The 26,646-nt window shown below is 31.1% G+C and overlaps 1 protein-coding gene across 2 annotated transcripts; it reads left to right on the top strand.

The window, feature by feature from the left end:
* The first annotated feature begins 1,958 nt into the window (after positions 1-1,958).
* On the top strand, positions 1,959-26,587 carry LOC139512892 (nuclear factor erythroid 2-related factor 2-like). 2 transcript variants are annotated; one of them, XM_071300845.1, is made up of 8 exons: positions 1,959-2,283; positions 11,874-12,005; positions 12,316-12,415; positions 13,768-13,877; positions 17,017-17,205; positions 20,074-20,434; positions 20,806-21,101; positions 21,637-26,587. In XM_071300845.1, the coding sequence occupies exons 1-8, from the start codon at positions 2,233-2,235 to the stop codon at positions 22,450-22,452; spliced, it is 2,055 nt and encodes a 684-aa protein (XP_071156946.1). In that variant the 5' UTR covers positions 1,959-2,232; the 3' UTR covers positions 22,453-26,587. The 2 variants fall into 2 exon arrangements, with proteins under 2 accessions (XP_071156946.1, XP_071156945.1); XM_071300844.1 differs by having other exon boundaries at positions 1,983-3,688.
* The last annotated feature ends 59 nt before the right edge of the window (positions 26,588-26,646 follow it).

Below are 26,646 nucleotides of genomic sequence, written 5' to 3'. Positions count from 1 at the left end.
GACGACGGGCAACTGATAGACGTCAAATGATGATAAAGGCTCATATTCGATATTTTGGGCCATAAAGTCGTTCTTTTGAGCCACTTAGTCAATAAAAAGTGAAGCGTGCATTAGACGTAAGCACATCTATAAAAACAATTACAGATGACACGGAAATGCCTTCACCAACAAGCAAAACCAATACTGTATATGGTTATCATTTAATACATGAAAAGCCAAATATAATAACAATATCGTTATCATTCTTTTTTTAAAGTTATTTAAAGCCAAGTTCAATGAAATAAATTTAGAAAAATATTACTGCATGTACCATGATAATATTATTTTTCAAGTAAAATCCATCAAATGTGTACTAAAAAGTTCCAATATCGTTTTGGCGATACTTTCTTCCTTATGTCACAAAAGCCACTATGAATAGATTGAAATTCAGGCGCCGGGCTCCCTATACGCTAACACGCAGTTGCGTGCACATCGATTCGGCATGCTATGTTGTTACTTTTTTTAATTGATGAAAGACATTAAATACCATCAAATAACGGCATTAGGTTTCAAAATGAAAGTTATATTGGAGAGTATGACAAAATCGGACAGTAACTTGTATCTTTTACAAGATTTGAATTTGTAATACTTATTACTCAGTCTAAGACATGTAGTTTTGGAGCACATTTTACAGTGTACGGTTCATCAGTTTGGAATGAGATTTACCAATCGGCAATAGAATTATCAGAACACTTCGATATCGTTGAAAATATGCCGAGGCCATGTGCGTTCATAGACCATATGATAAGGGAACTGCAGAGTGGAGTCGCGTCTAGTATTACCAGAAAATCTTCTTTGCGTTGTATCTGCTTCATCGTGTTGTAGGAAATATATCAAACGAACAAATCTCAACATTGTCTGGGACATACGAAACTGACCTGGCATGTAGTTTTGACGAATTCAATTGGGAGGTCGCTCGATGCCGAACACGTACGCTGGTTTATAACATCTCGCGAGTGCTTCCACGGAGATCTATCAGTGTACTACATATATTGAAAACAAATGTACGATCAACAATGAACAACGACAGTTACTAGCATTACTGCATATTCATCGGGATTTCAGTGTAAATATTGACAAAGTAATAGAGAAGTTTGTTTCTGTCTAGACCCGAAGAGCCGATTTTGAACAATTTTGAGTAAATTCTGTATCTCAAATATGTCGGTTGTTTATGTATTACTCTATTCGGAAGATTTATTAATAGTTTTACATTCATAATTTTTTTATAAGTCCTATCTACATATAGCTCCTCTTTTAACCGTCCTATGACCGAGAACCGAAAAAATAAATTTCTTCATAAAAGGGTCCCAAAAAGTTTTCGACTCGCTCCGCTCGGCGGTACTTCCTAGGCTTGCACATCGTTTCATTCTAGCTACGTCCCCGGAAAATATGAATTCGCTCCATTATTAATTTGCACAACTTCTCGGTATTCAAGTGTTATGAGTTTTAATGTTCCCTTTGTAAATATCTAACGTTGTGAATCAAAGTAAACTATTTCTGGGACATAATAAAGGTATACTTGTCTATTCCCAGACTATACACGGTTGTGACAATTCTTAATTAAGGGAAGTTGAAATACTGCTGTCCACGTAGATTACAATGAAGAAGAAAAAATATAATAAGACGGCCGTAAATGAATTGGAAAATGTATTTTGATAAAAATAGCAAATCCAAGTGTGAATCGGGCCACCGTGACATGTTTGACGAAAACTTAAACACAGGGACTTTAGAATTTTAATAATTAACTTTAAAACTTTTTTGAATCAGAATCTTTCATGAAAACAAGGGTTTGAAAAACTAATGATGATATATTGGTGTATGCACAGAAAATAAACGAAAACTAAATAATACAATGCTTGTCAATGAACAATGAACCGTATATATTAAATACAATTATCACGTGGTACTGTTATCCAATCGTTTTCTGTAATTCTTACATAGTCAGGATTGTCATTAAATGGTGTATTGAGAGGTCTAAGGTGTTATCAAAGTGAAACAGTACATGAATTTTATACATATTGGAAATGTATTTTTCGCGACATAAACTGTGGATTTTATCAAATTAATTCAATGTATTTTCAATTAGTAACAAATCCCAGGTGAACAGGAAAAACAGGAGTAAATCAGGTTTTTATCATCTGTGTATTGCCTTGTGAATTAGGTCACGTGTGTTATTGATACAAAATAGTGAAGATGATGGAAATAGAACCTGTTATGTCGGTAGATAATACTTCTCTGACACAAGTAAGTTTGCTATTGTAGTTATTAATGGAAATAATTTCTTTATATATATTAATCCAAGGGTTCATTACATTTTCACTGGGAATTTGTGTGATCTTGTGTGACCCAGTTTTGTAAAATGTCAATTGAAATATAGTGATGACCGGTGTGCCATATTATACTTTATTTTTAGACAATTTTTTTATATCATCAATTTTTTGGATTTTTGAAATATAAATGGGAGGGAAATGAAGCGTAAAGGTCATTAGAGGCTCTGTATTTTAATCAATTTCTCGGTTCACCTGTTTGTTACCCGGAAACAAATTAGTAAAGGTGAGCGGAAGTTGTCCTTCGGAGTATCTCGAACTTTTTATTGTTACAAATAAAAATCTGGAGGATTCCGAACTACTTGACGTCATTTTCTAATTCGCTGAATCACATTTGTTATGAAGATTCTAGAAGAAACAGAGTGTTGCACGAATTTTAGTTGAAATCTCGCACAATATCGATACAAACATATATCAATACAATCCAGACTACACAATTTATACACTTATAACATCAAACTTTAACGAAACTGGTCTATTTTCTCCCTGTAGTAGCTGTCAGTGTCATGGCAGCCGCGTGCGCTCCCTGTTAAAAATGGGAACAAAGGCATTGTTGTTATTAGCTTTATTTAAAAACTAATAATCATTTGAGATGTTTACCAAATTATAAGAAATTATGGATTAGCAATTTTCACCAGCTTATTGATAAAAATTCACAAAGTGAAGGACAAGAAACCGAAAAAAACCATTGTACACAACTTTTGAAAGGAATTCCACAAAGTACTTCCTGTTGTATCGACAAGATGCTTAAAGACTACTTTGTTGATGGACTTGTGCAAATTGCCATAGTTCTGAGTTTGTTGAGGACTGACTTGAATAACTACATGAACATTCACTATGTAAATTACCCAGAAGTGCAAGAAATTATTCTAGGATCATCAGCTGCATTAGCTCCAACTAACTTCATCAATAACAACATCAATTCTTTCTATGGCAGTGGTAATCCTAAATCAATTTACAGTGATTTGACATATCAAAATCTTATTCAAGATTTACGTTCTTTAAGGCGTTTTTCTGTTTGGCAAAGATCTCATTCAGCTCAACAAATAGAAACATTTCTGGTTGGTTTGAATAATTTACCAGAAATTGCAAGAGCACCAGCTGTAGAGCAAAACAACAATAATAATGTACAGTCAGAAACAAACACTGATGACCAAAGTGATGTTGAATCAAGCAACAACAATCAGAACTTAGATAGCAATGATAATGTGCAATATGAAGAAGTTGTTCTTGGTGTTGACAGTACATGTAGCACAAGTAGTTCTGTCTCATCCAGTGTAAATAGTCAATATGACTTTCAGTTTGATGGTCTGTCAAGGGAGGTATGAACAGTTCTTTAAAAATAGATTTTCTAAGCATTATGTACATTTCCTTCTGAATACCTATACTCCTTGCATTTTTCATCTTATAAAAAAACCATGTACACTGTGATCTCCCCAGGCCGATATGAAGCTGAGGTGCCGCAGCGCCTTCATAATATTTTTGTATATCCTGCAGCGTCTTAATTGGCCACTGTCCCTTGATACTTGATCCCGCAGCGTGTATATATTCACATTTTCATAATAAATGTTTGTTAAAATTGTCAAGTTGCTGATCATCGTTGAGAGGTCGGTCAGTGTTACGCAATATCTGTTAATTAGTTTTACCTGAGCCATGCTAATCTCAGCCTTATTGGACTCTTTATCATGTAATAGCGTAAATTATCATCAAGAAAATAGATATTTTTAGAAGAAAATTTAAAAATTTAAAAACTTCAGTGCAGAAAGAAATAGATGACCATAGATCGCAAATACATTGTATTTACACATTGTGTGTGTGATTACTTGACCGTTTAAATAATGATTTTTTTCATTGGTCGAGAAGAAGAATCTTTTTAAACACGACCAAAGAACGTGTTCAATACATGTGATAAATTTGAATACACATTTCTAAAGATATTTACGATGAAAATTATGAATGAGAGTATTTTTAGTTGAAAAAATTTAAATAAACTTTGATTAACGATAACAAGGAGTGATTTATTTTAATTGAAAGTGAAAAATGTTGCTTGCAAGGTAAATTCGTCTCAAACTGTCATATTTTTAGAAAGAAAATAATCTTTGAACATCAATCGTGAATCCGTGCGGGAAATATGTGACAATCAACACGGGTACGGAATTGCCGCAGCTTCTGTATAATGTCACCAGTAAATACTTTGAATGGTCTTAACTTTAACGAAGTTTCATTTATATCTACCTGTCAAAGATAGGTTTTAACAATAATGCACACAGAAGCGAAAATAAATGTCAAACTACGGAAAATGGTCAGCTGTTCATTAAAATATTTTTGTTTTAAAAAGTTGTATACCAAATATCTTAACCATATTCGATTTTATTAATTCTGAATGAACATGCTCTCTGCAAATAACAAAGGGGTGAATTCTAAGCAAAAGGCAGATGATGAAAGTAGATGTATTTTTTCAGACCAATGACTTCTAATGAAAAGGGAAATACACCTCTGATCCGTCTACACTCAGCTGTCAGTATACGCAGATATTGTTGCTTGCCCTAATCCCAACCGAGCTAAAGTTTTAGCAAGTGATAAAAGCAAGCACCATGTTTCTGGTTTCAGTGACAAGTCACTGACAGAGTTTTCATGGCTTAGAAATGTTAAAGGGGTATAAGCAAAAGTTATTTTGAGTAGGGGTTTTCAACCCCTAAAGAGTTAAGGAACAGACTGTCCATCAAAATAACATTATCTTGAAAAAATATCCCTAGAAAGAGTAGAGAGTACAGAGATGAATATTTTTATTTTGACATCTTTAATGGACTGAATATAAATAACTTTTGTGTTTAAATCAAATTATTTCATATATATTCTTGTAATTCATAAATACTTTGCATTATTAAACACACAACACAAAGCATTATAACTCATATTGCATGTCATTATTTATGACTGATTGATTCAGATCACAAAAGTTCACTATAAAAAAGAGTTATGGCCCTTGAATTTTGAGCCTTAGAAAAATCCTGGGGAGAACACTGGTCATCGTGTAGATGCAGTTGCCAGTCTTTCATTTAATCAGGGATTGCCATTCAAATTTCCATTCTTTTAGTGTTCAAAGAAAGACAGAAAAAAGACAGAAAAATATTGTTTATAAATACTTTTATATGCTCAAATACAGTGAAATACTTGCAGTTACTGTTTTTTTATATGACCAAATCTCTTTGATATTGTACCGCAAGGTTCCATTTCACAAAACTAAGAAAGCTGCGATTGAGTTTGAGAGTAATTACTCCAAGGGGGGATAAAAAAGATTGGAGAAGGGTTCTAATTTTTCTGGGGGTTTATATTTCTTTTTTTTTTTAAGTTTTTGAAATTAAATTTTATGAATAGTTTCAAGAAGAAATCTTCAATTGCGCAGTATCAAACTTAAATATTGTGTCCAAAATTGCTCCAAATGTTCAGCGTTTGACCTTTGTATTTTCGTATCAGGCTGCACTCAGTGAAGCATTTTAGTTTCCGTTGCTGTACAGTATGACAGTATTTGAAACCATTTAAGGTTCATGAACCCTTCTAAAGGCCTCTGTGGAAATTTTTTAGGTGAATGTGAATCGGTGGTTGCGGATATAATATGAAATTAAATAGACCTAGAATAATCCAACAGCATGAGTTTGGTTAATCTACATGTATTTACATGTACTTCTATATTTACATGTATGTTTACATTGCTTATACATGTATGATCATCGGATGATTTTAGAGGTCAACTCGATAGTTAATTAGATGGCATCTTGACTAAAATACACATGAAACGAAACTACGTATTTGCATGCCTGTGTCCTGTTAATTGTTTATTTTAGACTTTTAAAAGTTTGGATATACATTGTATGTTTTACATTGTTGTAAATCAGATATGAGAATTTGATTAAAATCGGTGAACATAAATTTGACAGCTAGTGCTCCTTTAATAAAAAGTAGACATTTTCAATGTGCAAATCAATCTAAGATTTTCATTTGTTAAACATTGAAACAACAGAAGGGTATATAATCCAAGTTTTCCTTAATATTTTATATTAATTACAGCACTAGTATGCAGTTACATTTTTTTACTTAACAAAATCTCTTCTCCAACTTTCAAGATACTAATTCATTCTGTATAACTTGAAAGCTGGATGAATTTTTGTACTGCTACATGTAGCTCTAAAAAACTTCCTTGTAAAAGTTTATGTTGCCCTAGATTTTCAGTAAAATAATCAAATATCGCCTCTGACATGTCTGAGAATGACATGATATTTAAAATTGTACACAGTTATGATATTGGGCGAATTGAAAATGTTCCACACAAATTTTGGTTTCGGAATTGTCCCTCGTCTTTTACTCCAACATTTAAGTAGCAAAATTCCATACCAATGAAGGCAAAGGAGACCTCATGTTTGAACTCCTACTGTCTGTCGTCCATCTGTCAGAGTGGCAAATCAATTTTCAAAACTTTATTTCTTCCTGTTAGAAGATATTGATTTGATATTTGGTATATTGTTTAATCTTGACAAGCAACTGTACAGATTAAGTTCATATTTTGTTTTGGTCTGAAGTTTTTATGCAGAGTTATGGTTCTTGAACTTCAAAATTCAAGCTAATTATCAGTTTCCAGCTCATATTTTTTTTCATGCTTGAAGATTATGATTTGATGCTTCTGGTTAAATGGTTTATGTCAAGGTAGTTTTTGATGTTCAATCAACTTGAAACTTAGTACACATGTTCTATGATATGATTGTTCTAAATTTAAGGCTACATGTACATTAGAGATTTTACCCAAATGTCATGGTCCACTGAACATACAAAATGAAAGTGCCCGCTACAGGTATAAGTTTTTGTTCAAGGTAGTTTTTGAAGAAGTTGAAGTATAATCAACTTAAAGTTTAGAACACATGTTGGCTATGACAATGTAGGATATATGATCTTTCTAATTTTAAAGCCAAATTTGAGTTATGACATCAAGTTCAAAAAATTTCCGGGTTAATGATTTTGACAAGAGTTATACTATATTAAAGTTCTTGGACATAGAAAATTAACTCAAATAATAAATTTTCCATGTTTTTCTTCTCATGTTTGAAGATATTGACTTGACATTTGTTATGTAGTTTACACCATGACAAGTTATAGTTCATGTTAGTATTTTGTTCCAGTACAATGAATTTTAAACCGGTAGGTGACTACAATGTATGAAAAATTAATGCCCCTGAATAATCAATCAATATATAGAAAATAGCATTATAAGCGCTCTTATATTATGTTTTCAATTTTTACCTGGATTAAAGAAAACAAAAAAGCGGGGAGCTAAAAAAAATTGGCATATCTTTAAGTACCTATGCCTTTTAATGATTATATAAAAATGGGTCCGAGGACACCAATTATTTAGCGGAGGGTGCATTTAGTTTTACCCTTGGATGGTTTCCGTTCTATATTACTTAAGTTTGACTCAACCAAATGTTATGAAACTTATTCACAATGCTCATTACCACGAAGTGAAGATCAAATTTGAATTTTGATGGTGTCACTTTTTCCCGTTCTAGTAGAGTTATGACTTACTAGTAACAGCTAAAATATTGCTGAATTTTTCGTAACTTAAGTAAGCCTCACTCAACCAAATGTTTTGAGACTTATACACAATACTTATTACCTACAAACTCAAATTAAGTACAAATTTGGGTGGCAAACTCCTCTGATCAGAAAGTGGTGAGACAGATTGATTTTAAAGAGTGCAGATTTTATGGAGTCATCTTATTGAGAACCTTTGCAATGAAATTAGAATATTGCCAATTGGGGTATAAATATTGAAAGTTTTTTTGAAAAAAAAAGAGAAAAGATTTTGTTTAAGAAAAAAATACAATAATTTTTTGAATGTACACATTATACATTGTTATATGGAATATTATTGATTTGAAATATTACAGACTAAATGTGTAGATAAGATCTTGAAAATTATCTAAGAAGTTTTCTCAAGTATTTTGCATATTATAATCAGTTTGATATAATATGTTCAACAGCAAAGAATAAACTACATTCCATTGTTTCCAACATTTTCTACTCAGTTACCCTGCTGTGAACCTTGAGAGAAGAAACCCATTTAAGTTTCAGGTTATATAATATGCAAGGCTTTTGTTTGATTTACATTAAATGGTATTGACTAGATCTTATCGTTTTTCATACAGAAAATAGAGTTTTCAAGTACACAAATCGACATAATGTGTTGAAGTTTCTTAAATATTATTCTTATACAAGTAAATCAAACAAAATGGAGTCCAAAGTCTGATGTTTGGAGAGACATATTTTATTTAATAGATAATATTCCCTAGGTTTTTAATAATGACAGTTTTCAGCACTGTTCTTTCAAAAAGTATTTTGTAGGCTGAAGGTGGATCATCACTATATATTTCCTCAGATAAAACTTTCTTATACTTAGCAAAAATTAAGATTTTGCCTGGCTTTTAAAAAAAAAAAATCAGAAGCATGGGTCAGTGTGCTATTTTCAAAACTACAAGTCCTTCAAAATTGAACCAATTTTGCATAAATGATTCATGAGATTGAATCACTCTTGAGCAAGTTTAAAAAGTTTGAAATCACATTTTGACACAAAGACCTCAATATTCTGATATTGTTTTTTCCTTCAGGTCAAAATGACAAAATAATGCCCAGATGTAAGTGAGAACATTGGCAATGAATTTCAGAGAAATGTACTATTTATATTACATGCATATCAGGATGATAAAGTAGTTATGTGAGGATTAACTCTGCTTTGTGCCAAACATGCTGAACTATATTGGAGACTATATATGTTTCCCTGAAAGTCATTGCCAAGGTTCTCACTATTGAAGCATTGTAAAGATACAACGGAAAGTCATTGCCAAGGTTCTCACTTTTAAAGATTCAACCGAAAGTCATTGCCAAGGTTCTTACTATATTAAAGATGCAATCGTAAAATATTAAGTGAGTGCCATCAATGAAGTTCTTACTGAGGGGACATCATCATGTATTAGATCTGCTCATTTAAGGAGGTTTATCCTGACTTCAGTCACAATTATCAGGTTTCCAACCATACTTTAAAAGACTTGATACTAATTTTATGTTATTCAAATCCTGTAAAATTAGTGATATTACCATGATATTAAATAGACTTGGTTATAAACCTGTATTTGGCCTTATTTACTTATTTCACCAAATCATGTTATTTATGATTTCCCACTAATCATCAGTGTTTCAATAATATAAAGTGTGAGACCAGTGTTGACAGACTACGTTGAAACAGTCAAAAGGGAGATGGTTGTTAATTTTAGAATATTTTGTAACTGTCAGGTGAACCTTAATATTAGGTTTATTTACTTTTAAAGGTTTTTCCATCCACCTCCATGCATAATAACTTTGTTTCTATGGAGACAACCACAAAAAGTGACTCACATGTTTGTTACTTCCTCTCATGTTTCATTTACATTGTGTTCATTTAAAGTAAATTTAAGGGAAACAGAATTTTTTAAATAATTGTTAGGTGTGACACTTTTATTGGTAATAAAGAACAAATGAGTTGATATACCAGTAGTTTAACTTCATAGTGTTGTTGTTAAAATGCTATCAGTTGTAGAAGCATATAAAAGAAAAACTTGCACTGTACTTGAATAATCATATGTTTTAACATTTACTTATAATCTAACAAAAGTTAAAAAAAAAGTAAAATATTTGAAAAAATATTTTCATTTGAAAGGAATTAAGAAAGTATTTACTAGCTTTATCCAAGGCGCCATCAAATTGATTCAATTAGTCAGGCTTCAGTGAGTGAACTTGATTTTGTGTCCTGGGGCTGTGACACTGCGGGTCAGGTTAGAGCTTTGTAATTGAGGTCATACACCTACTTACCTGAACACACATTTGATTCAAACTTATTGTTCCATGACAAAGAAGCTTTTGTTACTTCATATAGGTAGACAATTTTGTTTTGATGTAATGGTAACTTAACAAGGGTATAGTTAGAAAAAAGATGGGTCATATTTCATTTGGATGACGGTCGTATAACATTTGGATGACGATTGAAGTTGATAGATTAATTAGTAATTCATTTTGCCTAGGGTTCATAAAATGGTTATAGTATGCTAACAAGTAAAAAAGATTTTTCTATTTGACTTGCAAAAAGGAAGGTTTTTCTTTCTGTTTCACAAATATGAATACTATTCCATCATCTGCAAATCTAGTTCAAAAATAGAGATTATAATATTATGTTATTAATTTACTTAACCCTTTCCTCCATGGATACTTTTTTTTTAAATACTTGATTCGCATAGGATTTTTACGTCAAAAGGTGTCATTATGGAGGAAAGGGTTAAAGCATATACATGTACTAAGTGAATGTTGAGTAGAATTGTTTTTGGATAGGCTTTGAATAGCTGTTGTGTTGGGTCCATTTCTCAGATGATAAGCAGTAGGTTGTTTGATTGGTGTATGGAATAATTGCTAGTTGTACATGTCTGTCCAGCAGGGTTCATCTGACCTTGAACTCATTTTCTTGGTTCATTGGTTAAGTATTAAGTTTCTGTTATACCTGTAGTATGCCATGCATCGTAAAATTCAATCATTGCCATTGGTAAAGCTAAAAAGCTGGCAAGATATTTCAGCTTGTGCAGTCTTGTTTTTGGTTGCTTTCTCATTAATATTTCTTCATTTTATTTTGTTTTTTTTCATATTGAATGGTCAATATCATGGTCACTTATGGCATTTCAGATTTCTCATGCCTATGTATTGTTTTCATGTTTGAAAATGCTTTCAGATTGGATCTCCCAAAATGGTGCTTGGTTTTATTGGGTGATACTTTTTATGGCTTTGAAACTTTTTCGTTGTGAACCATTAAAGAAAAATGTTGATTGTACAAGAGAATAAAGTTGAATTCAATGCTATTGGTAACACTCCATCATGAATATTTTCTCTTCTAATTTTGCAGGTGTTCATATCAAATGTTGCAGTATAAATTGTAACATTACCATATGGTGTTGATTTTTTAGATTTTGGCCATAGAAATGAAACTCAATATAAAACACAAACTGTAATTGAGAACAATATTTATTGTAATTTTACTGTTGGATTACATAATACAAACAAGACAATAGTAATATATATCATTCTACAGTATAAACACTTGTATTTCACAACTTTAAAATGTGTCCAAAATACTGATTTAAGAAAAAGGGGCAATTTACAAATATGTGTAGTACACTTGAAATTGAGAACATCTTAATTACAGGGTGTATACAGATACAAGAATGTTGAAGGTACATATGTACTAGTTAAGTCAGTGTGCTTGAGATTTCCAAAAATGGTAAAATTAATGTTGTGTAGTCATTAAAGTACAAGTTTATTATATAAATATATTTATATACATGTATATCTGGCTCATGTGTTTTCATTAAGCACGACATTATCATTTATTTCCTGTGTTTATAGGATGTGGGTTATATTTTCTATTATATTTGTATTTTCCAGGATCTTGATCTCATTGAGGTACTATGGAGACAGGATATAGATCTCGGGATAGGAAAGGAGGTGTTCGACATCAACCTAAGGAAAGAGCTAGAGAGAGAACGAGAGATTGAGATACAAAAAGAACAAATCAAAGTAAGTGGTCAGTCACAATGGCTGTAAAATGCGATTTGTTTCATAATTTCCGTAAATTTTCTTGTACAGCAAGATTGAAAAACTTAAACATATTAGGAATGGTAAATATCAAGCTATCAATATTACTGATGCTAGTCTTAAATTTACCGATGAACATCATGTGTAGATTCCTTTATTCACAATAGGGAGACATTTTGTTGAACTAATGTAAATTCATCTTATTTTCCTCAATCCAAAGATTACATTGGAAGTGTGGATGATATTTATAACAAAGTTGTAATTGATTCATTGAAATCTTTTTCTTCCACAGAAAAAAGAGGAAGAACTGTTGAGAATAAAACTTGAAGAACAGCGGCGTCAACAGGAACAACAATGGAGATCAGAGAATTTTACTAGAGATGGAGAAACTGGTATGTTATATTGGCAATATGGTCTATTTCTTGATCGAATTTCTAATTAGAATTGAATGGCCTTAAGATAACAAACAGACGAAAATAGGTCTATAAAAATGTACAACTGAGTCTTCCTGTTATAACTTGAAAAATAGTATAAATGTCAATTGTCATCAAAATTCATTGAACATACATGTAGGACAACTTTCATCGGTTTATATGACAAGAAAATTCAAAAGGGTGTTCTAATAAGAATACATCTTTCAGCATCTTATAAATTTGTTATAATAAGATGGTGAATGTCTTGAATAATAAGTTTCACTCAGAGTAAGTCTGTTTCCTAGACATAACTGTCATTACTACATGTATGGTTTAAACTTAGAATTCGGATGGGTTTGTCAACTTTTACCAAAATCTAATTTAAGATTATTTGGGGTGTAAATTTCAATAAGAAAAGCTTGACTGAAACTGTTTTCTATTGATTTCACTTGCTCATATGTTTATGCATCACATGGAAACATATTACATCTTGGAATAAGACCTTATAATTATATACCTTGCTGCTGAAATGCCATAGGTAGAAAACTATCGCTAATGTATATATATGCTATACAATACACAAGCTTGTTGATCATAGTTGAAAATTCTAAAATAAAGTTGTTTGAGCTGTAAGAAAAAACTTATAATGTATGATTTTAATTATAATTTGTTGCTAAACAATTAAGATTGATAAGATCTTGTCAAGTAAATAGAATATTTAATATAAAACAGTTACCTTGTAAAAATTGATCAGGTAATTATCTGGCGCACACCATACTAGGATTTATGTTTAGTTAATTGAAAAAAGAAAATCAATTTCTATGTTTGAAATCATTTGACCCAGAATATAGTAATAAGGAGGAGTTGTTAGGAAGTCTGTAATGTTTCTAAATTATTGGACATAAAATTGAGATGGAAATGGATAATGTGTCAAAGATACAACAACCTAACTAAAGAGCAGAAAACAGCCAAGGCCACCATTGGGTCTAACACAGAAATAAAAATTCAGCACCCCAAGGTGTGCTACAGCTGGCCCCTAAACAAAAATATGCACTAGTTCAGTGAAAATAGAAGTCATACTTAACCCCAAAACATATGAATGAACTGTATTAAAAATCATACAAGACTTAAAAAGACCAGAGGCTCCTAACTTGAGACATGCCCAAACAATGCAGCATTGTAAGATCTCAATCCTCCCCTATACCTGAATGGTACACGACATAATATTTCAAATTAGAAACTAACTTCATGTACCATTATAATTATTGCTTTTTTCAGATTTAATTTCAAAGAAAGGTTTAGGGTTTTGCAATGTTTTTATCTGATTGTAGGTGAATGGGTGCCTGTAGGTGGAAGAAATAGAATTCCCCCACCCCCTCAGACTTCTCAACAACTGCAGCAAGTCCCACAGCAGCAAAATGTACAGAATGGTCAATACCAGGTAAATGTTCTTTCAACAAAGACGGTATATCAATATAAATAGATGGTGTGTAAATAATGAATTTGTACTTTATAGGCAGTGTAGAATAGGGAAGGATACAATGATCTTACAAAATAAGCTTAGAATATAAATATATTTGAAATCATGTTGTTTTGTTACCGATATCAGAAACTGACCGCTATGAAATAGCACTGATCAATCAAAAATAGTAAAAAAAGAAGATGATAAGTATCTAGCTTGTGACAGTGATTGATCAGCATCAACAATTTGATTTAAAATTCAAATTACTTGTGATATTACACTGCGAAAATTGTTTGAATTGTTTGAAGTTTTTTTTTTTTTTTTGTAGCCATGAAATGTCTATTTTACTTGAAAATGTTTTTTCTTTTTTCTTGATGTTTTTACCTTTTATTACATATACATTGTACTATGGAAATGAATGTAAAGACATCATATGTAACTGTTCATGTTCATTTTTTGTTAATAACCTTCTATAATAAGGAACATTTGTAACTTAATACAGAAAAACTATCATTACATCTGACTGGCATTCAATCAAATATTTAGTTACATATTTATAATAATACATAATTGGCAACAATAAGGTGTTTTATTTGTTCTGTATGTTCCGAGTCAATACACACTGCATCATTATAATTGTCAACAGACCTTTAATTATACCATAAATCATCCACACAACAAAACATTAGGATATTAAGATAGCTTTATATTTGTTCTTTTTTAGGGCTAGTTAATTATTAATTTGAAACAAAAAGTAGATCAAAATGTATTATATTATTGGTAGTTTCTCAAATAAGAAGACTTTTCACATATAAGATTGTAAAGTTGGTCCTGCAAGGTGTTCTAGGTTACTTGTCAGCTCATCTTAATCATTATAAAAGGTTCCATTGAAGTTAACTTTTTATTTTTTTTACATCTTGTTTTATAGAAGAAACTAATGAACTAATTGCTTTAATTTAGACATGATAGAAATAAGAAGATGTGGTATGATTGTCAATGAGACAGTTCTCCACCATAGACCAAATGACATAGAAACAACTTTAGGTCATAATATGAGCAAAACTTGTAAAGCATAGTAAGCAATATTAGGCCCCCTAAATGACAAATATGTGTACTTTGATCAAAAGCTTTGACTTCATTGTCGACAGCTTTTGGAGCTATTTCATATAATTTAAAAAAAAGTGATATTACAAAGTCCTTTAGAAATTCTAAAGGTATCCATTAACAATCTACAGTTATTGTGCAACGGTATCAATACAACAGTTTATTGTTGGAAAATACAAACCATTAAATATCACTCTCTATATAAAGAGAACCAAACAAGTTTAATAAAAAGAGTATTTAATCAATGCAATGGGAGTGGCTCCATACAATCATTGATATTTATAAAGCCTTTGTTGTCAGTCATTTTGTGTGTATTGGACACAAACGTATTGATGTTGCTACTGATTTATGTATGCAATATTATGAATGTAAAAGCAGTTTTATTGTATTATTTATAATATATCAAGCAATTTAAATTATTTTATAAAGAAAAAATTTGAAATGAAATATGTCGTCGTCTGAAAATCTGACTTGTTTAATTGAGGCTCTGACTGTGTTTGCTTATTTTGATGTATTATTTAATGGCTTTCTCTGGATAGCAATAGTTTTAAATAACCAATCACAAATGTAGTGTAGGTCAACACTTTCCACTAAAGTAGATTATGTTGTCCTTGAACTTATTTTCATTAAATCAGTTTCTTGACTATCTATGATCGTAAGGTGGGCATGTCCATCATGATTTTCATGATCAATCAGTTGCTGGTTTATCATGTTTATACTGTGATAGGTCAATTACATTTTGTCTATTGAATGACTAAACATTTACCAATGATTGTTTGACTGAGATTTAAAAAAAAAACATAATTTTCACTGCATGTTTATTTAGTTAATATATCTCTCAAAGCTCCAAAGAGCACCTGAGATCACCCCCAGTTTTTGGTGGGGTTTGTGTTGCTCAGTCTTGAGTTTTCTATGTTGTTTCTTGTGTACTATTATTTGTCTGTTTGTCTTTTTCATTTTTAGCCATGGTGTTGTCAGTTTATTTTCGAGATTTGACTTTGACTGTTCCTCTGGTATCTATTGCCCCTCTTCTCCTATTTGATCTGTTATTTTATAAAACCAATCACATATATCTATGCTATGATTGTGAGATTTACTTCTAATCATTTGCAATTATACATGTATCATATCTCCTATTTTTACTATATTTTGAACATACTCAGTTAGAAAGTGGATAAGATGTCTCTCTGTTTGTCAAGTTATAGTTAAAACTGGCAGGAAAACTCAAACATGCAAGACATAGATCCATTTGTTAAAAGTTAGGTAACAGATTAATATATTAAGAATGTTAATTAAGTGTTATAATTTTATATTAGAATATTTTGAACACAGATATTGATTGTTTCAACTTTTCCTGCATATTTAACTCTCTGTAGACCCAGATAAAAGGTCATGTTTTGAGGTTACCTGTAGCAAAACATTGTTTTCAGATCAATCTGAAAACAGAGTTAAGTTTTTGTGTCAAAAACATTTTAAAACTTCTGTCCAGAAATTGGCAGAATTCTTTTGCATACAGATAAAATTGAGAATGGAAATGGGGTATGTGTCAAAAAGACAACAACCCGACCATAGAGAAGACAACAGCAGAAGGTCACCAACAGGTCTTCAATGTTTTTGTTTTTAATTAAGAAGATTCTTTGAAGTGGAAAAAAAGAATAGAATATGGGTCTTGCATTTTCTTCAAAGGATTCTACAATATTTTCTACACAACAGTAAAATGTTACTGAAGTCATAAAAAACATCAGAAGTATAGGTGGCCATCACTATGTATTTGATTTAGATAATTGTTTGGTTTTTCTAAGGATAACCTCAAAGCTAAACCAATTCTTCTAGCATCAATAGATTGTCTTTCTAAAATTGTAAAATATATTAAAACATATAACAATTAATGGAAATAAAATATTGTTGACTAACATAGACATTGCTGCCACCTGAGCATGCATGTGCTAACCTAAATAACATTCTTGATTTTTATTTTGACAACAATTTTAATGTAACTGTCTTCTGATTTCAGAACTATATGCCCTATGAAAACACTATGCCTGTGATGAATGAAATGCCGCAGTCCTCAGGAGAATATATGATGCCAACCCATGTAGAGCCTCAGTATCAGTCCCTTAGGATACCTCATGAGAATGTAGATCAGCAGCAGCCACAGCAGCAAAATATGACAAATTTCATTCCACAAACAAACTATAATCAGGTACATTGTTGTCAACTATTTCATTGCCATTGATCGTATGAGTTGATTGACAACTGTTGGTCAACTAATTAATTGCCTGTCATAATTGTAGTTTAACTTAAGAAATATGTATGCTAATAGAGAGATGCCGTGTTAATTATTTGTTTAAACTTCAATTTTTATTGGTAGAATAACTACCAGCAGGCGGTATATGTATATGTGTCTTGTATTGAGATACTCTTTGGTCTGAAGTTTCTGACTGGCATATATGCCAATCAGCATTTACCTCATATATATGGTTCAATGACTTGCCAACATATGTTTTCATTATTAAGATGTAGTTAAATTATATTTGGGATATAAGTATATCTATATATATATATAAATCATTGTAATTGGTAAATATCTCGCAGGGGACAAGTGCCCTTGACCACATTTTCATTATTCATGTGATTAGTGGTGATGAGATTATCTTTACTTTAAATAAACTGAATTGACGAACTAAATTGGTCTAAAAAAGCAATGCAAGGGGTTCATGCTTGTCTCACAGGTGACATACAATTTGGATAACCATGACCTCATTTTCAATTAATTTATTATATGTACATGATGTCTATCTGACAGGAGTCACTTGAGCCTCTTTCTCAGAAGATCGGTGATACTTCTCCCATATTTTAACACAATTTAAATACCTTGAAGTAATTTTAAACTGTGTTTGATATAAGATTTATGTTTTTCCCCTGCATGGCAATTTCATGGGACAGACATACTGGTGTTGGTCAGTCTGTCCAGTCTCAGGTGTACAATACTTACCAGATTTTCATAAAACTTATATCATATCAGTCTTGTCTACGATGAGTTCAAAAATATGAAAAGATCCATTATTTTATTAACCTAAGTGAGTTATCCCACCTATAAAATACATTGGAAAAAACTTATTGTCCTTGAACAGAATACATATGTGAAACACAGACTTCATAGGAAACTCAGTTTTTAGCTCACCTGGCCAAGTGAGCTTTTCCCATCACTTTGCGTCCGTCGTCCGTCGTCGTTAACTTTTACAAAAATCTTCTCCTCTGAAACTACTGGGCCAAATTGAACCAAACTTGTCCACAATGATCAATGGGGTATCTAGTTTTTGGTTATTATCTTGAATATTATTATAGATAGAGATAAACTGTAAACAGTAAAAATGTTCAGCAAAGTAAGATTTACAAATATAAATTCTACATGACCGAAATGGTCAGTTGACCCCTTTAGGAGTTATTGCCCTTTACAGTCAATTTTTATCCATTTTTAGCTCACCTGGCCCACAGGGCCAAGTGAGCTTTTCACATCACTTTGCGTCCGTCGTACGTCGTTGTCCGTCGTCGTTAACTTTTACAAAAATCTTCTCCTCTGAACTGGGCCAAATTAAACCAAACTTGGCCACAATCATCATTGGGGTATCTAGTTTAAAAAATGTGTTCAGTGACCTGGCCATCGAAGGAAGATGGCCGCCATGGCTAAAAATAGAACATAGGGGTAAAATGCAGTTTTTGGCCTATAACTCAAAAACCAAAGCATTTAGAGCAAATCTGACATGGGGTAAAATTGTTTATCAGGTCAAAATCTATCTGCCCTGAAATATTCAGATGAATCGGACAACCCGTTGTTGGGTTGCTGCCCCTGAATTGGTAATTTTAAGGAAATTTTGCTGTTTTTGGTTATTATCTTGAATATTATTATAGATAGAGATAAACTGTAAACAGCAATAATGTTCATCAAAGTAAGATTTACAAATAAGTCAACATTACTGAAATGGTCAATTGACCCCCTAAGGAGTTGTTGTCCTTTATAGTCAATTTTAACAGGTTTCATAAAATTTGTAAATTTTTATTAACATTTTCCACTAAAACTACTGGGCCAAGTTCATTATAGATAGAGATAATTGTAAGCAACAAGACTGTTTAGTAAAGTAAGATGTACATTAAACAAACACATCAACATCACCAAAACACAATTTTTTCATGAATCCATCTGCTTCCTTTGTTTAATATTCACATAGACCAAGGTGAGCGACACAGGCTCTTTAGAGCCTCTAGTTTCTTTTTATGGCCCAGCAACTAAGTTGTCGGTGCCATATAGTTTTAGCCTTGTCCGTAATTCCAAAATTTCGTTATTCCATCATTCCACAACAAACCATTATACAGATTTTTTTTCTAAACGCCTTCAGATATTAGGCTGATTTTTGGAATGTGAATTAACCATGATGAGTAACAGATCAAGTTTAAGTTTCATTCTGCTCGGCTAATTTTTCTGAAATTACGGGCTTAGGACTTTGATAAATTGTTGAAAATCACTGTTATACATACTTATTTTCCTAATGCTTTCAGATACTGGGATGATTTTTGGCATGTGAGTTAACCAAGATGAGTTACAGATCAAGTTTAAGTTTTGTTCTGCTCGGCTAATTTTTGCTGTAATTTTGGGCTTTGGACTTTGATAGATTTTTGAAAATCACAGTTATACAGACCTTTTTTCTAAAGGCTTTCAGATATTGGGATGATTTTTGGTATATGGGCTAACCATGACGAATTATAGATCAAGTTTAAGTTTCATTCCGCTCCACTAATTTTTGCCAAAATTAAGTGTTTACAACTTTGAAAATTGTTGAAAATCACAGTATACGGACAATTTTCTATACGCCTCCAGATTTTGAGCTGAGTTTTGATATGTGAGACTACCATCATGTTTGTGTCCACATATATTATTGAAAATTGCAGATTTTTCAACTTTTTGAGACAGCTATTTGTGTTGCTTTGACACATCTAGTTATTATTAAATTTTGTCTTTTGAAATGCATTTTTTTTTTTTAAGTATTTACTAATGATACTATCTAATTTACAGACAAATCCATACAATCAGGGAGAAAGTTTCGAGGAACGATGGCAAGATATTGTCAGTATGCTGAATTTGTCCCAGAATAATTCCGGAAACATGTTCAATGGTATGCCTCAAAGTATGCATGCTATGATGGGTCATAATGCTAGCATGTACAACCAATCAGATATGTCATCACCTCTTATGCAGTTAATCCAGTCAGTACCAGCAGCAGGTAGAGACAACCAATCATCTGCCATGATACAAAATATTACCATGCCAACAACTGGAGACAACCAGTCATCAGTGTTATTGCAGAATGCTTCAATGCCCGTTCCACCTATGAATAATTCCATGAATCCATCTTACAATGCATTTGACAACTCAGGTATAGTGAAATTATACAAAGTAGAACTTCAAAATTATTAATCTTGAGAATTTGCATGAAGTACTGGCAAATTTACCTATGAGATGAATTGAAATTAAAGTGTATCAAATGACAGAATTAAAGATGAAACCTGCATAATAAAATATGAGCAGAGATAAATATATTTGCAGTGTATTACTTATGTGTTTGTTCAGCAAATTAGTTTGAAAACAATATATATATATACTAGATGGCGACTTAAATTGAAAATTATTAAAAACTAATTTATACTCTTGTATTGGCAATTTTCATTGTAAAATATACGCATTGTTTGTATGAAGCACTAAATTTAAGCTTATATCTTTTACATATTTGTTATTTTATCAAATTAGGTACTTGCCAGCAAAATGGTAATTTCACACCCTCAAATCCAGATTGTGGTATGACAAACCAGCGTGATTTTGAGACTGGTGATCTTCTTTTCCTCAATGATAGTAGTCCCATGAATCAAACAGAATCCTTGAAAGAAGTAGAAGAACTACTGCCTGACATCATTAACACTGAAAATTTAACAGATTACAACATAACTGAGATGGCATTAAATGATGGCTTGCGTTCCATGCATATGCTTGATGAAGAGAGTAGTGAGTCAGGAGTATCTATGGGTAGTTCTGGATCACCAGTACATGTAAATATTTAACATTTCTTAATTCAAATTTAGATAAGGATGGTTCATGGGATAGTATGAACTTATATTGAGTAATAGTAGAAATGAATTTATTTAGTAATTAAGATGTTATAAAATTATACCAGTAACTCTTGCAGTGGACTCTCTATCAAATTATTAAGATTCACTTTATTCATTGCAAAAGCACTGGCACATGATAGAATAAATAAATGGTATCCATTATTAATATTTGTACTGGTAAAGTAAGTAAAGACTCGTGTGAATAGAATTTATTGTGCGATATATTTTGTTCCCTTATTTTGGTTTTAGCTTGTTTTTCTTTTTTTGATTTACTACCAGACATTTGAAGTAATTTACAGGGTTGGTTTGAGAGTGAATCAAGAAATGTCTACAATTCAAGAGGACTAGTTTTAAGTGGCTGTTGATTGTGTCTTGAATCAAGTGAAAATTCCAATACAAATGTTTTATAATTATCATTGAGATATATTCTATCGCTATATTACATTGTTTGAATTATATATATTTACTTTTTCAGGATAACTTCAGTGACTCAGTTATGTCTCCTTTTGATGGTGCAGGTGGAGCAACTGGGGGTCAAGATTATGGTGAATCACCAAATTACAAAGGTCCCAATTTTAATAACAATAATAATAACAACAAAAATTACAATGGGTACAACAACAGTGATAGCCAATCAAATTGTTCATCTGTATCTAATGATACTGATTACCAAATAGACATGACAAGATCCAAGCATATTCATCATAATCATTCTTACCCACTACAGCCAGGACAGGAACCGAAAGAGTACAAGAAATATACATTCAACAACGATAAACCTAAGCAGAAAGGACCACACTGTCGTGACAAAAAACGCATTGCAGAATTGAACATTCCACTAACTCTTGATCAAGTTATTGAATCACCAGTGGAAGAATTCAACGAAATTTTGCAGATGCATAAATTTTCTGATCAGCAGCTTCAATTGATCAGAGATATCAGACGCAGAGGCAAAAATAAAGTTGCTGCCCAAAACTGCAGGAAACGCAAGATGGATGTGATTGTAGATCTTGAGGACAATATGTCTTCCCTACGTGAGAGAAGAGATCGACTTTTAGCAGAGCGACACATGATTGACAAGCAAGCAAGGGAAATGAAAGACAAATTTGGAGTCCTATACAGAGAAATTTTTCAGTCCTTACGTGATGAAAATGGAAGACCATATGATCCCCAGTTTTATTCCTTGCAGCAATCCAGTGATGGCAATGTTTTCCTTGTACCAAGAAATATGACAGCAGATGAACAACAAGCAAAACTTAACAAAAAAGTAAAGAAAGAAAAGGAAAAGTAGTTTAACAATATTAGATTTTAAGACTATGGAGGGACACTACCTCTAAAAATGTGATAAAAGCAAGCCTTAAATGAAGCACAAAAATCAGGGTTTTTGATGGTGTACAAAAAAAGAGGAAACTATTTGGCATTTGGTTTTTAGTGCATTTTGCATTTGAAATGATAGGATTTGCATTTATGGGTTGCACATATTCATTTTTACTTGCAAATTCATTTATAGAAATTTTAAACTGGCACTATATTTATTAGAAGAAAATCAAAACTTCACTTCATTATTTTATGATATAGAAATATCAAGAATGAATTTTATTTTCAATATAAAATTATTCAAATAATTGTTGATCTCAAATTCAAGCACTGTCAGTGTTTAGCATAATATAGAAATAAAGGTGCAAAGTATGAATTCAGTTACCCATCAAATTAACCTCATAATTAATTAAAATGTAACATCATACTAAATTTATCTTTAGAAGAAACTTGTTACACCCAATATTCTTTCATTAATACAAAAAAAAAATGATGAAAAAGATGAACATTTTTAATTGGCAATTATTTTGTCAAGCATATCTTTTGTGCGTGTGAATTTAATTTACATGATAGTTACATTCCATTCTTGTATAAGAGCCAGGTCATTAGTACTGTTTGTGAGATATGAAGAAGTTTGGGGAATTAAACATTTGTTGTATAGGGGTCATACATTGTAAAATGTCAGAACTCTAAAATATAATGGTTTTTTAATTTAAAATGCTTACATTTTGACATAAATTATGTTAAAGCATTGTATCAGGTGCCTTGTTATTAGGAATGTTAAAATGAATTATTTTATGGTTATATTCTTTAAATGAAAACCTTTCCCATGTAAAAGGGGGAGGGTTCAGGAGACATGTTTGTTTAAGCCACCAACATTTTATTTTATGGTTCTTAATGTTGTTGTCAAAGAATACATTCACCAATCAAATTGAATTTAAGTTTCTTTAGATCACACATCACACTGTCAATTATGGATGAGTCCTGAGTTTATAAAAACTGTCTCTTCATACATCTTACAAATGTCTACTCAAGATGCAAAGCTTTAAGCAAAATAAATGATAGAAGTTTGATTGTGTAGAAATAAACATACGATTAAATCCACTAGTATCATATGTAAAAGAGCATATACTAGTGATATGTATTTGTAGAATATAATAACTTTTTTGTTGAATTATAAGTGTCTATGTGGTGCTTAATGTATCCTTCATAGTAGAAACGTGACAGTAAAAAGTGCTAAAAAAGGTCATTATAAAAATATTACTCTATTCCTTCATCATCTGCTTTCTTTTTTTTTGGAAAGAAATATTAGATTTTCAAAAAAGTGTAGAAATAGAATATTTTCTATTATTGAAGAAAAATAGTTTTGTAATATTTTTATTATGGCCTTAAGTATTATTTTTTTTGTATTTATTTATTTATCTCATTTAACTTACAACATGATCAAAAAAAATTATATATATATAGTGTAAAAATGTTTACTTGAATATTTAAGGGAATTCGTGTTTACAGTTTTCTATTAAAGCATGATCCTAAGACAATGTAAGAGGAGGGGGATGCATTTCTCTGGTGTAGCTAAGGGTTTGTGTGCAAAGTTTGTTAAACTGGAACTGGTTCTTGTTTGTTTAATGTTTTATGTTGTTGAATTATTGTTATACACTTGTTATTATTGACTAAAACTTAATTTTTACACAAATTATTGTTTTAAATATTTGATGTTTTATTTTGTCATAAAAGAAAAAAAAATTGAAATAGGTATTTGATATATAATTAATATTGTTTGTCAAATCTGCAAAATACCAATGATAAATTTTTCAAGTAAATAATTTTCCTTTAAACAATGATGGTATAATTTAAGTTTATAAGGTATTAGGACTTGAACTGATGCCCTAAAATTGCATGCTTACCATTAGGTGGACATTATCAGATTTTCTGTTGAAAAACCTTAAAATTATATTGTTTTCCTGTAAAAAAAAAAAAAAAAATATTACGCAGCGTTACATGTTTTATTGTGTTGAAAAAGGGGGGGGTTACATTTCATTAGTATGGGTTCTATTTAAGTTGTATGCCAAAGCATTCTAAATGGTTGTTAATTCGTATTTCAAAGATTGTATTTAAAAGATTATTTCAAATTTCCAAAATATCACCACTGATTCTAAATTAATGATTCAATTTAGTAATAATTTTTAAGGAAAAAGAGGATAGTTTCTATTATAATAATTTACCTACATAATGTAGTACATGTAATACCATTGACATGTGAAATCACAGGGTTGGCTTATTTTTGTCCAATGTAATGTTGCAGTACTACTTATAATTGTTTACATGTCTGATAGAGAACAATAAATTTTGGGCTTTCAGTAGAAGGATTTATAGTATAAAGTTAAGCAGGTGTGTATAATAAACATTCTATAGAGGTGTTATTGTTTCACTTATAACCATTGTTATGTTTTTATATCACATATTATGTCATAATAGTCTATAGCAAATAAGTGCATATTGTGTGCAGTGTGAATGATAATTATATGGTGATGAAACAAATCTTAAGTTTGAATATAAGTAATTAAATTAATTTCAGATATTTGTCAAAATTATAGGTACTGATTATTGCTTTGCTTCATAGATACTTCAATGGAAGGTACTAGTCTAAAAATAAACTTAGTAGGTCGGTTATCTTATTATAATCTTGTTACCAGATATGTCACAGATGATAGGATTTTTATGACTGTTTTGAAATACAAGAATATTTGCAACTTCAATTATAATATATATCATTTAGATTTAAGTACATATCTATCACAAAAAAGTATGTGTGTGTATGTGAATAATGTTATATAGAACAGATTTACCAAGTGAACCTATATGTAATTTGGTGACATTCCATGAACAGAGATTTATCACAGTTGGTAAGAGGGATATGCTGTATATATTTGTTTGAAAATATATATAATTACAGCATAGTATTGGTATTAAAAATATTAACTAACAAAGCCTTTTACAATGTATACCCGTGAGTCATATATTGTCATGTAGTCCGTTCATCATCAAATAAGACATCATCTTGTACATCATATCATTTATTATTTCACATCCTTTACACTAGAACATTTTACATCTATTGATTTAAAGGTCTGTTAAAGCCAATTATGGATATTCACAATGATTTAAATTAGCTTCCTGCTTACCATTTAAGTAATTTGTATTTAAGTTTATTCAAACAAATTATATATGAACATTAAGTTTTCAATACATACAAATTGCACATGATCATTGGCCTATTTAAAATACTAATTGAGGTACTGCCTTTTAAAGCATCTTTTGAAAACATTTGTTGTTTACTCATTTCAGTACAATTACTGATTCATGGAGATCTTTATGGTCGTGCATGACATATCAAAGCAAAATGTTTTGTTAGCACATTTTTATTTCATATTTTTTTCAACAATTAAAATCTTATCATCGACTGAAAATTCTACTGGCAGCTCACTATTGTCATAATAATCTGACCGAAAACTTCAGAATTGACCTTTGAAATTTGGAAAATTATTATGTCAGGTGAAAATAATGTGTTAATGATGAAGTTTTGTCAAGTTAAAATACTTAGTTTTGAAGAAAGGATGGAAGTTTGTGTAGACTTTAGGTATTGAAAATAACCAGGGCTAATGACCTTTGTCAATGTTAATATAGGTCTAACTTCATTTATTGGATATAAAAACTGTAAGTGTGGTGAAAGTAAAGTTGGTAGAAAATTGGTATTGACATAAAAATCATGAGTTTACAGCAATTATCTGCAAGCATTTAAATCAGCAGGATCAGATGTTCAAAGATATATTAATATAATGATAATATTAAGGACATAAATTCAACAAATCTGTGATAAATACCTATTTGTTAGTATTTGCACTATATTTTCATTTGACATAGTTATACTAATTTGACATAGTTACACTAAACCATAAATGGGAAGTTATAAATAATAATAATTATGGGAAGAACTGTCAGCGATGATATGATTTAAGTAGTTGTAGCTCCATCATTGTACATAATGGATTGTCTCATTATGGTTGTGTATCAGATATTGTCTGAACAATAAACTTATTTTATATTGATTCTTAATTTATTATGTTGCCATTATTTTCTCAACAAAATTGTTGCACACTATTAATTA

The sequence above is a fragment of the Mytilus edulis genome, chromosome 2 (assembly GCF_963676685.1).
Source record: "Mytilus edulis chromosome 2, xbMytEdul2.2, whole genome shotgun sequence".
In the NCBI taxonomy this organism is placed as follows: Eukaryota; Metazoa; Mollusca; class Bivalvia; order Mytilida; family Mytilidae; genus Mytilus; species Mytilus edulis.
This window is presented reverse-complemented; position numbering and strand designations above follow the sequence as displayed.

Coding starts and splice junctions, on each gene's coding strand:
- LOC139512892 (XM_071300844.1), top strand. CDS start 3,110: ATGCTTAAAGACTACTTTGTTGATGGACTTGTGCAAATTGCCATAGTT. Junction 20,435..20,805: donor CAATGCATTTGACAACTCAG/GTATAGTGAAAT, acceptor TTATCAAATTAG/GTACTTGCCAGCAAAATGGT. Junction 21,102..21,636: donor GTTCTGGATCACCAGTACAT/GTAAATATTTAA, acceptor TTACTTTTTCAG/GATAACTTCAGTGACTCAGT.